Source organism: Prionailurus viverrinus, chromosome B2, assembly GCF_022837055.1.
Source record: "Prionailurus viverrinus isolate Anna chromosome B2, UM_Priviv_1.0, whole genome shotgun sequence".
Classification (NCBI taxonomy): domain Eukaryota; kingdom Metazoa; phylum Chordata; class Mammalia; order Carnivora; family Felidae; genus Prionailurus; species Prionailurus viverrinus.
Window position 1 is genome coordinate 96,258,667 of NC_062565.1, and position 14,375 is coordinate 96,273,041.

The window sequence follows — 14,375 nt, forward strand, 5'->3', positions numbered from 1 at the left end:
TAATTTGTACGTTGGAGACATCAAGAATATGAGCTCACCTAAATAGTAGTTGAAGGGAACAGATTTTAATCTGCTAGTATCTGATTAGTATCTGCATAACAAACTACCTCAAAATTTAGTGACTTAATTGAACACCATCTTTCTAATATAGTACAAGTGTACTGTAAAAATGGTGGTGATATTAAGGCCAGTTTGAGGATTCCCAGTTCCACCTCTTTAAATGATTTTTAAGTAGATTTTCATCGGTCCAATTCAAGTAAACACTTTGTGACTGCTTTGGGCTGAGATGCATTTTCTTATTACGTAGTTTGAATATAATTGAATCTTTATGTGAGAGCTCAGGATTTTCCACAGCTTCCATTCATTTTATATCTCTGACATTAAAATACAAATGGTGTTTGCAACTGAGTTGGCTCTTTACTGACCTTATTCCAGGTCACTATTTTTTTTTTTTTTCTGCAGCAAATATTTTTAGACAAACAACAACAACACCTAGTGGCTTAAAACAACCATTTGGTTAGCTCATGATTCTGCTGGGCAGTTCTGATCTGGGACAGCTTCCACTAATCTCTAATAGTCTCTTCCATGTGTCAATGACCAGTTGGTGATTTAAATGGGACTGGCTGATCCCAAATGGTCTCACTCACATTTGTGACAGGTGGCTCTCTGTTAGAAGGGAGTGATGGGGGTGACTTGGCCACGCATCTCTTATCATCTAGCAGGCTAATCTAGGCATGTTCATATAGCAGTAAGATTCCAAGAGAAGCAAGGAGGTAAGCCCAGTGTGCAAGATCTTTTCAAGTACTCCTTGCATTACTTGTGCTAACGTTTCATTTACCAAAATAAGGCACAGCCAACCCAGATTTAGGGAGTGAGAAAAGAGACCCTGCTTCTTTATGGAAAGAGTGGAGAATTGTGGGCATTTTTACAATCTACCATAATGTCAACTTAAATTCAGATAGAAAGTGTAACAGAAGTCTAGAGAAAGAAAAAAATAATCCCTGTAGGTTAGAGGGAGTTGGCCTCTTGGAGGATGAGAGGAGATTAGAGATGGACCTCCGATTGCTGGATAGAGGGAGAGGTGTGTGAAGGGCATTATAAGATAGATAAGAGGACCCCACCTCTATCTATTCAGTAAAATCCTAAAGACAGAAACAACATGACCTTGCCAAAGGGATACACTCTGTGCCAGGTATCCTCCTACGTCTTAATGTTAGTGTTAGTTAAATGTTTGCATTATTCAGAGTTTTGACCTTGTTCCTCCTTGTTCTACACATTTGCCCTGGGTGGTCTTATTCAATTTCATGGCATCAACTCCCACCTGTTCAATGACACGTAGCTCCGACCTGTGACCTCCAGAACCATCTTTTTCAATGAGTTCTTAGAAATCTCTGCTCATATAGCCACCAAGCACTTCAGCCTCAATATGTTCAAAACCAAATTTATTTTCATGACCTACTCTTTCTCCCGTTTTACTGTTTTTTAGTTAATGGTTTCACCTCCGTCCGTTTACCTAACCTGGAAACCTAATTTCATAGTCATCCGTGACTGCTTCTCCTTCTTTGTTCGTCACAATCCCTAGTGATTCCATCTCCTACACGTACCCTCCTCTCAGATTCCCACCCGACTGCTTTGGTGTGGGCTCCTATCGCCCTCACCTGACCTCTTGTAGCAACTTCCTACCTGGTCTTCCTCAGTTAGTTTCACCCTGCTCCACTCCATTCAGGGTACACTTTATAAATCCCAAATTTGTTTATGTCACTCCTCGACTTAAAAATGTATCCTCAGTCCCTATTGCCTGAAAGCTAATTCCTTAAAAGCATGGCTTAATGAGTGCTTAGCCATCTGGCCCCACCTAATTCCATGATCGATCGTCATCTCCTGCCACTCTGCCTGCCCCACCCCATCCTCCTTCCCCCCAACCTCACTAAGCTTCTCACTACTCCCCACCAACAACGCACGCCCTTTCACAATCCTGGGACTTGGCCCATGTTGTTTACTCTTCCTGGATTGCCAGCCCTTCCTTCTCCATCTGGTAAATTCTTATTCATCAGCACAGCTCATAAACCAGTCACCTCCTTGCTAATGACTTCCCTGAGCCATACAGAGTTAGTCACTTCTGTGTTCCCATAGCCTTTTGCCCTTTCCTCTGGCAGTGACCATCTTTCATGCTTTTGGGGGCCTAGACTGTGTTATGTGCTATGGGATGTGCTACGTTTGGCAGATTTTCAGCCACATGAATTTCATCTCTCTGAAGTAAAATCCAGAAAACTTTAATTTCCCTTGCAGCTAGGAAGCTGTTAAATGACCCAGACTCCCCCACATCAGACATGCCTTCATAAAACTCTTCTTTTAGAAACTCTTACTCCTTTCACAGTACACGTGTAAGTGGGGGGTGGGGGGGAGGCTGATGGTCTATTGAGAGTGATTGGAACAGGCCTTTGATTCTTGGGGCGATAGGAACAGCACTGCCTGTGTGAAGCTCCTTGTGCTGAGAGGGGAGAGCAGTGTTGCTAGACCGGCTCTCTGTGGTGGCTGGCCATGGCTGGGTTTCAGGGTCTGGCTCTCTGGCTCTGTGGGATATCCCGTGAGCCACCTAAATGCTGGGATAAATTAATTTGTCGCCCAAACAAGCCTAAGTAGATCTGTTTCTCAAGGACTGAAAAACAGTGAAGCACTTTGGTTAGAACACTTAGCGCGTTTTATTGTGCAAGTTGTAATTTATTTAATCAAGTTGTATAGTATGAAGGTGCTTGCTTCCCTCATTAGATTCATCATGAGTACTGTATGTTATGCTTCTATGCATAGACCTGATTTCTTAATGATTCAACTAAAATTATACATCGAGTGCCTACTCTGTGCCACGCACTGTGCTGGTCATTGGAGAGATTACAGTGAAAAAGACACACGGGATCTTTGCTTTTTCAAAGTGTACAGTCTAGGGGCGCCTGGGTGGCTCAGTCAGTTAAGCGTCCAATTCTTGATTTCAGCTCAAGTCATCTCACGGTTCGTGAGCTCAAGCCTCTCGTGGAGCCTGCTTGGGATTCTCTCGCTCTCCCTCTCTCTCTGCCCCTTCCCCCACTCTCTCTCCTGAAGAAAAAAAAGAAAAGAAAACAACAAAGTGTACAATCTAAAAGAACTGTGCCTGAAACATTCTACGTATCCAATTAAGTTAGTGTACCAATTTATTTGAGTATTTCAATTAATGAGCATTTATGTGCTGAAAATATAAAAATAAATGAGAAATGTCCTTAAGTTTCTCTCAGGCTACTATGAGACACAGGTATATAAATAAATAATGTGCATGCATTGTGCACAGTGTGTTAACCAAAATATGTTCCAGATTTGGTTCCACCAAATCTGGAACTGGTGGCTTAAAGGGGGAGTGGCTTGAAGAATGCTGTTTGGGGGAGTCAGGAATAAAAGATGGAATCTCTGAACTTGAAAATATTTGAGCAAGTGTGCATGAGATTTCCTCTTTTTCCCTCTTCCCTTCTCCCCCTTTGCTTCCCTTTCCCTTTCTTCCTTCTTCCCTTCTCTTCCCCTTTCCTTGCTGTTCCCTTTGCCCTTTAAGTATCAGTTCAAGGACCATTTTTATAATAAATCTCGGCAGACCACTCCTTTTCCTCCCTCCCAGACTCCCAGACTGTGTTAGTAATGTTTCCAAACTCCCGTAACGCTTTGTACATTCCTCTGCTAATTCTCTTTCCTTTTGATGTATGTCATCTGTGTACCTGTCAGTGTCACTCAACTCATGCCAAGTCAGGGCTGGGCATTTAATCAGCATGAAATAAACTCAATAAATGTTTTTTTGAGGAAACATAAATTTAAATTGCAATGAGAAACCACTACGCCCTCATCAGAATGGCCAAAATAAAAAGGATTGATAATATTAGGTGTTAATGAAAATGTGGAAAAACTGTAAATTTCAAACACTGCCGAAAGGAATATAAACTGACAACCTTTTTGGAAAATTACTTGGCAAACTTTAGTAATGTTGAGCATTAGCAAAAAAATTTACACATGTTCACATTTGCATACCCTGTAACACAGAGATTGAACTCTTAGATATATATCCCCCCAAAAGTGCTTATGTTATATCAGCTTTATTCATAATAGTCCCAAACAACCTAAATGCCCAACCACAGATTGGATACATTAATTGTGGTCTATTCATATCACAGAATAGTGCACAATATTTTTTATTCAAAATGAAAAATTACATGCAACAATATGGATGATTCTTATAGACTAATACTGAGCAAAAGAAATTGGACACAAGAAAAGTACATATTGTGATGCCACTTATATGAACTTCCAGAAGAGGCAAAATTAACCTCTGGTGATGAAGTTTAGAAGGATGGTTATCTTTTGCAGAAGTAAGACAGACACTAAGGCACTCGAAGGTGACAGAAGAGACTTCTGAAGTTTTGGAAATACTCTATATTTTTATAATGGTATATTTAAATTTTTTTTTCAACGTTTATTTATTTTTGGGACAGAGAGAGACAGAGCATGAACAGGGGAGGGGCAGAGAGAGAGGGAGACACAGAATCGGAAACAGGCTCCAGGCTCTGAGCCATCAGCCCAGAGCCTGACGCGGGGCTCGAACTCCCGGACCGCGAGATCGTGACCTGGCTGAAGTTGGACGCTTAACCGACTGCGCCACCCAGGCGCCCCTATAATGGTATATTTAAAAGCCACACACAGAAGGATTTTCTGAGACAAGGTTAACTGTCCTTCACTAAAACCATTTTACACCCCCAACCACATAATATGTAAACATTTGAGCTATATACTTACGATCTGTGCGTTTGCTTTACCGTATGTAGGTTGTTTCTTGATAAGAATGTATTTAAAACCTAAATAAAAATAAATGTTCCTTGAATGAATGAGTGAATGAATGAAGGAGGGAGTGAATGAGTTGGGTCCGTAAAGAGAAAAGAAGGTATTGAAGTATAAGAGGGACGACTGGAACTGCATTTAATTTTTAAGCAGCAATGCTAGGTTCTTGAGCTCTTTATACTCTAATAATGCCCCCTAATAATTGCTCATGCACTTCCTTTGCTTAAACATCAGTTCTTTGCTATTTAAGCACAATTGTGAGGTTAAGAAAAGAAAAGCCATTAACAGTAAAGCAGATAATGACAACCTCCTGGGACTGGCATTTAATTCACCGTGAGGGAGCCCTTTGGGAACTGGGGAATATACCCAATTCCCTTCTGTTTTTTATCCTTTTGCGATTTATGAGATGCAAATACAAATTAATTACTTAGACTCTTGAAGGGAGAGGAGAGGAGTTGGCACGCGTGTTTACAAAAAAAGAACGGAAGCCAGCCAACATGTGACATTGCCCAAGCCACCCAAAGGTCAGAGTGGAACAGTCCTAATTGCCGGGTGGCCCGGCCACGGGATGCGCCTCTCCCATCCTTCTTCAGGCGGGGCTCCTGGGTAAGCCACTCATCCCGCCAGCCTGACACAGGCCGCAAGTGGCCAACAATTCCGCAGGCGACGGATGGCCCGCGTACCAGGGGCGCCATCGAAATCCGACCCAGCTCTGGCTCCCAGCCCAGAGCCGGCGATGCCGTGTCAGGAGAGGTAGTTCCCAGGGAGTCCAGCAGGTGTCGCTGCTCCACGGCTGCCGGGCGTCCCCAGGGTGGGAACCGGGGGCGTGTCGACTCCACCTGTGGCTCCCACCGCGCGCGCCGCACCTGGGTTCGCGCCGAGTGCCGCCCTCGCCGCGTGGGGGCGCTGTGCCGCGGCCGAGCAGTCGCCTGAGCCCGGAGGGCTCGGGCTGCCAGGCTGCTCGCGCGCTGCTTGGTCCTCGTCCTCTAACCCTCTGCCGTCCCCCGCACCGGCGACGAGGGGGCGGGGTCCGACGGCGCGCTGGGAAAGGCGGGCGAGCTGGCGCCCAGGTATGTTCTTCCACAAGGGCCGGGCGGCGGAGGAGGCGGACAAGAAGATGCCACTATCGCCGCCACCTCAGGGCGACCACGCGGAGTCCGGTCCGTCCAGGACCCCCAAGAAGCACACCCCTTTCCACATCTGGCGCTCCAAGAAGAAGCAGCAGCCTCCGCCGTCGGACTGTGGGGTGTTCGTTCCACACCCGCCCCCGGCGCCTCTCTGCGAAGCCAGGTAAGCTCCTCTCCCGCGCCCTAGAGTCGCACGACCTTTCCCCCAAGCTACTCCGGGCTATGATGACCCATGACACGAGTCGTCTCCACCGGCAGCCCGCTCTTCCCCACCCGGAGCGGGGGAAAGGCCCAGAGTCCGTTTCACCCGGCAGGGGTGTAACGGGGTCCAGAGGGGCACAGACGCGGCCTCTGCGGGGTCCTCGTGGCCTCCGGTTCCTCGTGGCTTCTGGCTCAGACCAAGCACCAGCGAGAGGAACTTGTGCCCACCCATGTGCCTTTTGTTTTGACTGGCAAAGACTTTATGCAAGAAAAGACTTTATTAACCTGCTAAGAAGGGGTGCGGTAGGGAAGGATTATTGCCACCTGAGTGAATAGGAACCTTGATAATGGTGCCTTTATTAATAGTGAAGATCTCCACTCTTACAGACCTCCATTGGCCTCAGAGGACCTGAAAGGAGGAGGAAGTGGCAGTGATATTATCCCCATTTTTATGGGTGGAGAACCTGAAACCAAAAGGTGAATGGCTTGTCCCCATTGGAATCAGTGTCAGAACTAGGCAGCACTAGGCAGCACCTAGTTATTTAAAATATAACTGCCACTATGCTCTTTAAATTTTTATCAACACTTTGTGTGATTACTGTTATACTATTTGAATTGATACATTCGTTGAACAATAATCTGTTTGAAGTACCAATATGTTTCTGTGGTTTGGGGGTATAAAGTACTTTTAATGAAGGACAGTTGGCAATATCCAGTAAATCCTGCTGTGCGTATATTTTAAGTACACCCTTAGGAACTATGAGGGCCAGAATAAAATAGTGCAAAATTCGCATTTTAGATATAGTTTCCTTTCATTTCTAAAAGAGTCTTAACTTTGCAATGTGTTTTTATTGGCTCAGTAAAACTGTGTTGGGCGCCTTAACTAAGTGCTGGGATATAAAAAGCAATGAGAGTGATCTCTGTAATCAAAGGATTCTTAGTCTCTTGTGGAGACCGACAAGTAAACAGTGGGATGAATCCTATGATAGATGTTAGCACAGAAGAGGGGACCCAGGAAGGCTTCCCGGAGGAGGAAGGCTGAGTAGTTTAATCAGACAGAAAAGGGGAGGAGCCACGACTTCCAGGCTAAGGATGCACTATAAGCATCACCAACACTGGGAAGACCATGGCACTTGCTGAGAAGTCCAAGTGGTTCAGGATGTTCTGAGTATGTGTGAGGGAGGGGATGGGAGAGGAGTGCTGAGAGAGAAGGCATTTTATTTTTGCTCATATTTTTATCATCCACGGTGACAATTCGTTGTCATAGAACATATTTTTCTTTATTCAAAGACTTCCTGTGCTCACTTACGAATTGAAATTTCTTTTTTTTTTAATTTTTTTTTAACGTTTATTTATTTTTGAGACAGAGAGAGACAGAGCATGAACGGGGGAGGGGCAGAGAGAGAGGGAGACACAGAACTGGAAGCAGGCTCCAGGCTCTGGGCCATCAGCCCAGAGCCTGACGCGGGGCTCGAACTCACGGACTGTGAGATCGTGACCTGAGCTGAAGTCGGGCGCTTAACCGACTGAGCCACCCAGGCTCATTGAAATTGAAATTTCTTTAGAAAAAATGTTACTTAATAACGATGTACCCATCATTGAAGTGTTTTTCCAATTACCTCCATAGATACTTCAAACATTTCCTTGATGGTTTTCTCCCTCTGACATGCTCCCATCATTTCCTGTCTATCAAAATGGAATCATACACAGCCATAGACAATATTTTCAAATGCAAATCCATTTTAGACTAAAACTTAAAATAGGAGCTTTTGCTTCTCTTCTCAAGTAGCTTGTATTTTCATTCCGTCTTGAAGCGCTTTATTCTTTCCCTCAGAGCTGTGATGAACTTTGTACTAACAAATGTTCCCCAAACTAAACATACTGGTCTGTCTTTGGGATGTTTTCCTAGTTAGATCATCTCCATAAATATTATATTTACTTCTGAGAGAGTGTACCTGTTTCTAGTCTAAGGCACACTTAGGTTTCTGGTAGTCTTGGCCAGCGTGGCTCTCTTGAGCTGTCTGGACCACATCCATTCACTTCTGTCCAGGACTTGAGGTGGTGGAACTCAGCAAATCGTGCAGCGCTCACTGTGGCCTTTGTCTGTATATGGGGATGGGACAGTCAGGTGGCCGCGTGTTTTTGCTGGACATATATGATTACTATTATGGGCTTTTAGAGCAAACAAGAATGAATTTGTATCTTGGCTGTGTGACTTTGTGCAAGTTGCTTCACCTTTCTGAGTCTCAGTTTCTTCATTCAGAAAATGGAAAAATAGTAATAGTGATTATGGAGAGCTGTTGTATCAGATGAGTTTATGTTTTAAATGTGAAACTCTTATCGCACTTCTGGATACAAAGTAGAAACTCAGTAAATGTAAAATCATCATCGTCATCATCATCGTCATTATAAATGCCAAGATCTTAGTGGAAGAAATAGAAAAAAATAAGGCTGGGTGGGGGAAAAAATGCTTCCCTTCCCGGAAGAGCTTACCACTCCAAAGAAGGTTTAAAGTCTATTGTGGTCAGATTTCTGTTCTGCCAATATTTTCAGCTTTTAGTGTGGATGTTCTAAAAACCAATGATGGTCATTTTCTTTAATGTCAAATAATTTGAACATTGCTGCCTCTCTTCCTAAAATTCACCCTTTTTTTTTTCAGCTCATTTTTCGTAAAACATGTTAATATGTTCTTTTTTTAAATTTTTTTTAACGTTTATTTATTTTTGAGACAGAGAGAGACAGAGCATGAACGGGGGAGGGTCAGAGAGAGGGAGACACAGAATCTGAAACAGGCTCCAGGCTCTGAGCTGTCAGCACAGAGCCCGACGCGGGGCTCGAACTCACGGACCGCGAGATCATGACCTGAGACGAAGTTGGCCGCTTAACCAACTGAGCCACCCAGGCGCCCCTGTTAATATGTTCTTTTTCATAGAAATAGAGCTGTTGCCCTCCTGCTCCTGAGCAGCCCATCCCCTGTCTAGTCCATTATTGTCTTGCCTTAAAAGGTCCAGTGGAGAGGATATGGATAGGGTGTGGCGACCTGTGGCAGGACTTACCTTAGCAGCCATTAGTGGCACGTGTTTATCAAGTTTGGAATTATACTCCATTTTTTAAACAGTTTGTTCAGCGTGTGGATTCTCTATCTGGGTTTAAATCCCTGTTCATCTACTTAGTGTAACAGCCATGTCATCCTGGGCAAGTTGTGCCTTGGTTTTTGTCATCCATAAAAGGGGCATAATAAGAGTTGTTATAAAAATGAACAAGTTGATACATGTCAAGTGCTCAGAACAGTGAGTGGCACATCTTCAGCACTCAGTAAATGGAAGGTTGCTTCTCTTTTTTCTAACTACTATCTTGCTTATACCTCCTTGTCTGTAGTAATTTTATGTGTTTATTTTCTGCTATATGATGGAAATGGTGCTTCCTTCTATAATTTCCTTTATTTAGCTCTTAGCTAAAGGTCAATGCAGTGAAGTGAAAATGATTACCCTTAAACTAAATTGAACCCCAAACCTAGAAGCAAGCATTAATGCTGTCTGCCAAAGAGCCAAACTTAAGTGGTGGGGAGCCTCGTAATCCTCTGAAAATCTGCAGACCTCATTTCCTTTGGAGGAAAAATGCAGCCAGTGCCTGAGGGCAGAGCATCCTCACTGGGTGGGCACAGACCTACCTCCAAGTCAGGGTTTGCGGGCTCAAGTTTCTGGATAGTACACAGTCCCATTTTTCTGTACTTCAATGGACCTTTCCCTTCTCTGGAGAGAAAACAACTTATTTCCTGATATATCACTAGAATGTTGTGAGGATAAAGTGATGTTTGATTCCTTCAGAAATGGAACAATTATTTAAAACGTTATTTGAAAGCACTCCGGAACTGTAGAGTGTTAGTCTTCATGACTTAAAGTGGATTCTAGTTTTCAGTCTTTTATGGCTTGGTTGGTGTTTAGGACTCTAAACAGGTTTAATTATTTTCTAACATAAAGGACACGGCTAGTTTGGTTCCGTTTTATCCAATGTTATATCTAAACCGGTTAATACTGGGTTACTTTTCTTATTTAGCTTATGCCAAAGGCAAGAATTTGAAATTATAGGTTTTATTTCACCACTGATGAGCCGGGAATTTAAATTTGAGCTCCGTCATTTACTAGCTGTGAGCTTCTTGGGAAGTTACTTCTCTGGTCTAACTTCAGTGTCATGATCTGCAACCTACCTCTGAGCATTGTTTTGGAGACTTAATATATTTTCAGCAACTGGCATGGCACCTGGAAGAGAACAGATGCCCAATAAATAGTAGCTCTGAGGGGCGCGTGGGTGGCTCAGTCGATTGAGTGTCCCACGGTTGATTTCGGCTCAGGTCACGATCCCAGGATTGTGGGATTGAGCCCTGTGTAGGGCTCCACACTCAGCATGGAGCCTGCTTGAGATTTTCTCTCCCTCTGCTCCTTTCCCCTGCCCCACTCTCTCTAAAAAATAAAAATAATTTTTTTTTAAATATATATCTTCAAAATAGTAGCTCTGCAGTGGAAAAGGCAGAGACTGTGGTGTTGGACAGACTGTTTCAAGTCTGCCTCTGCCATTTGGATCCAAGTTTCCTGAAGCCTCAGCTTCCTCACCTGTGAAATGGAGATGCCAGCACTTCCCTTATGGGGCTTTCAGAGGATTAGATATCATACATGTAAAATGGGGCACAGGGCCTAGCCCAAGGCAGGTGCTGGACAGATGAAAGGTGGTAGAAGCTAGAGTGACAGGGGCCGTGATGGCTGTGATTCTTGTCTTCAGAGCAATGGAGGCAGCATTAACAGATCTGTTTTCACACTGTAAGTAGAGTCAAGCAACTTAAGAGGCCCAGGAGTTGTAACTAGGTCTGTCAAGCCCTGAAGTACCTTTGGATATCTGGATGTGCCTGTTAGTCTATAAAAGAGTGGCCCTTTATGCATTCGGTGACTTAAAAGTCTTAATACCTCTGAGTGAGGAAGGAAAAGGTAAACTTTATACTTGAAGTTAGAGGAGTTTCTCCTGAAGTGATTTTGGCATCAGAGTTCAGTATAGACTAACTCTTTCCCCCTTCTCTCTGTTGTTGTAGTACTTTATCCATTTCTATACTTTCAGTCATGATCTTCTTAGTCCATATGTAAGTGATGTACATGCTCTTGGAGACCTTTAGAACTGCTGGGCTTGGATTCACTTCCTTTTTCTTTTTTAGCTTTTAGTTATAAATCTTATTTGGAAGGACAAGACAGTAAATCACTGCTTTACTATTTGTCCATGATTAAAGCAATGCAGCAAACATACTAGATATTGAAATTCGTTTTCTAACTCCAAATATTCATTCAAAATGCCCATCTTACTATGAATATGAAAAACACATGTCTGTCTTAAAGTTGAGTTCACCTAAGGGGTCAGTGTGTTTCAGGGATGTCCATGCAGAAAAAATTGATCTATTTATTTAAAACAATGATTTCTGGTAAGACAATTTGAATCTTGAATTGCATGTATTTCTGTTTACCTTGAAATTTTTATCAAATAATGCTTAATCTCCATTTCATGTTGTACTTACTGTACAAAAGATTTATAGATTCTGTTCATGAAATCATTTTTCTAGGATTAATGATAGATTATTCTCTGGCACAAATTCCCTTCTGCATCTTCTTTTTTTTTTAAATCAAATGATAATTTTTAAAATTTTTATTTATTTAGAGAGAGAGTGCAAGAGTGTGTGTGCACATGCCGGGAAGGGGCAGAGAGAGAGGTAGAGAGAATCCCCAGCAGGCTCCATGCTGTCAGCACAGAGCCTGACATGGGCTCAATCCCATGAACCGTGAGACCATGGCCTGAGCCGCGATCAAGAGTCCACCACTTAACCAACTGAGCCACCCAGGTGCCCCTTTTTGTATCTTCTTATTGAAATGTTTACCAATCAAATTCTAGAGAAGTTTCTTATGACCAACAAACACTTACAGAGCACTTACTCTATATCAGGTACTGCGAAATAGAACAATGAAATCATAAGTGGTCATAGTTCCTAAGAAACTTGCACACTAGTGGAGAATGGAGCATACAGATGAAAATGAATAAAGTAGCATATAGTGATGAATGAAGGGCAGAAATAGAAGATTTAGGGGCAAGTGGGTGGCTCAGTCGGTTGAGTGTCCAACTCGATTTCAGCTCAGGTCATGATCTCATAGTTTTGAGATTGAGCCCCATGTTGGGCTCTTTGCTGACAGCGCAGAGCCTGCTTACGATTCTCTCCCCCCCCTCTCTTTCTGCCCCTTCCCAGCTTTCTCTCTCTGTCAAAAATAAGTTTTAAAATAAGATTTAATCAAATGTCCTGAGGTCAGAAGAAGGATCAGAAATTTGAAGAAGCAGAAATTTTTTTCTCTGATGAAGATGTTTTACTCATATTGAATAATTAATGACAATTTTTTCCCTCTGATATGAAGATCATCAGAGGCTCCAAATCTTCTTGAGGTTATAATCATCTTAAACTATACCCAGTGCTCATGGAAACTTTTATCTTCATAGTAGCATTTAAGACAAAGAGAATCATGTATTCTGGATTATGCTTAAATAATTTTCTCCAGTTCCTTAAAATATCTAGAGCCTGAGACTGTATTATTTCAGCTCTTCTGTCATATTTTGACATCTAGGAAGAAAGACTGGGCTTGAAATGTGACATACTCATTTGAAACCTTGGCTGAAATTATACATGATGTCAACATGATGTTGACATTCTAAAATTATAGACTGAAAATAAGTGGTTCTTAACATTCTTTAGATAGATTTACAGATCCAAAGAGCCAACCTGGTGTCTACTCAATCTTTGTCAAGAGATTCTGGAGTCTCTTTCAAGGAGAGTCCAGCATTGCCTATTTTCTCAAAGCAGGTGTTCTTCCTTAAAACACACACACACACACACACACACACACACACACACACAATATCTTTATTTTCATACTAAATTGCCTGGCACATCCAACAGCTGTCTTTCCACATATTCACTTCAGAAAAATGAATTCTCAGCTTTTTCCGAAGATGGAATTGAAATGTGAATTCAAAATCTTATCCCAAAGTAAGTTTTAAAGATAAAGTGTGTATGAATGTCTGACATGTGTGGGGGGTGGTAAGAAAAGCCATTTGTAGCTCCCTTAGAAGACAGCTGCATTGGGCTGACTCAAATGCCTCATCATAATACCTCCAAGGATTCAGATTTATGAAAAGTCTTATTCTAGAGAATGAGTACTTGCTTAGTGCTGTCTTTACGGCACTGCACGTCTCCTGGATGGGCCTGTTCAGTGGAAATGAAGCAATACCAGAGACCCTTCATAACAAGGGAACATTTTGACAAAGTGCCAGGAGACCCCAAGGACGTATAAGTGACTCAGAGAATCCAAAGGCCATTGTGGTGTCCCCAGCTCCTCTCACCAACAAGTTATAGACAAGACAAGTACAGCCTGAACCTGTAGCTAACTCAGAAAAATGAAACACAGAATTAACAAGTGCCTTTTGTTTTTTGCCTTCCCATAGATGGCAACTAAACAAGTAAAAGTAAGTTGCTGTTAAGCTTGGCAAAATATTCTGTGGTGAAGAAAGTGGGTGTTGGCTGTATTTAGTATTGTTGTGTGCCATTTCAAACCAACAACCCTAACTGAATCTCATTTATTAGAAATTAGGGTTATGGCATCCTGAAGTTAGTATCAACAGCTTGTACAAGAGATTTGGCTAATAGTTATATAAAGACACCATACATAATACACCTTCTCATCTTTTTCAAATTAGTGAATGAGTGGCATAAGCTCCTGATAGTTCTTTGGATTCTCTAGTTGGATGTTCTTTAATCTTGTGACTGGAGTCAAGAGACAAAATAACATATGCCAAATAAAATAAGAAATGAGAGGGAGCATTTGGTTTATAATAACAACTTCAGACCATGTCTGTGAAAACATTGTCTTCCATCAAGATTTGGCTAAAAGATGCAGTTCATTTAACATACGTGGTATATATTAGACCCTGTTTTAAGCGCTTTACAAATATTAACTCACTGCAATTAATTAATAACATCCCTGGGAGGTAGGTACTATTACTGTCCCCATTTTGAGGAAAAATGAGGCACACGAGGGTATGGTAATTTAGTCAGCATCACAGAGCTCATAAGATCTGGGGCTGGGATTCTTCACCTGGTGGTCTTGAGTCCTGAGGTTAATCACT

General features: G+C 42.5%; 1 protein-coding gene across 1 annotated transcript in view; it reads left to right on the forward strand.

Annotated features, from left to right (window-relative positions):
- The first annotated feature begins 5,774 nt into the window (after window positions 1-5,774).
- CRYBG1 (crystallin beta-gamma domain containing 1) overlaps window positions 5,775-14,375 on the forward strand; it is a 186,230-nt gene continuing 177,629 nt past the window's right edge. The window contains exon 1 of the mRNA XM_047857833.1: window positions 5,775-6,135. Within this exon, the coding sequence (XP_047713789.1) occupies window positions 5,918-6,135 (218 nt within the window). The 5' untranslated portion in view covers window positions 5,775-5,917. The remainder of the gene's footprint in view (window positions 6,136-14,375) is intronic.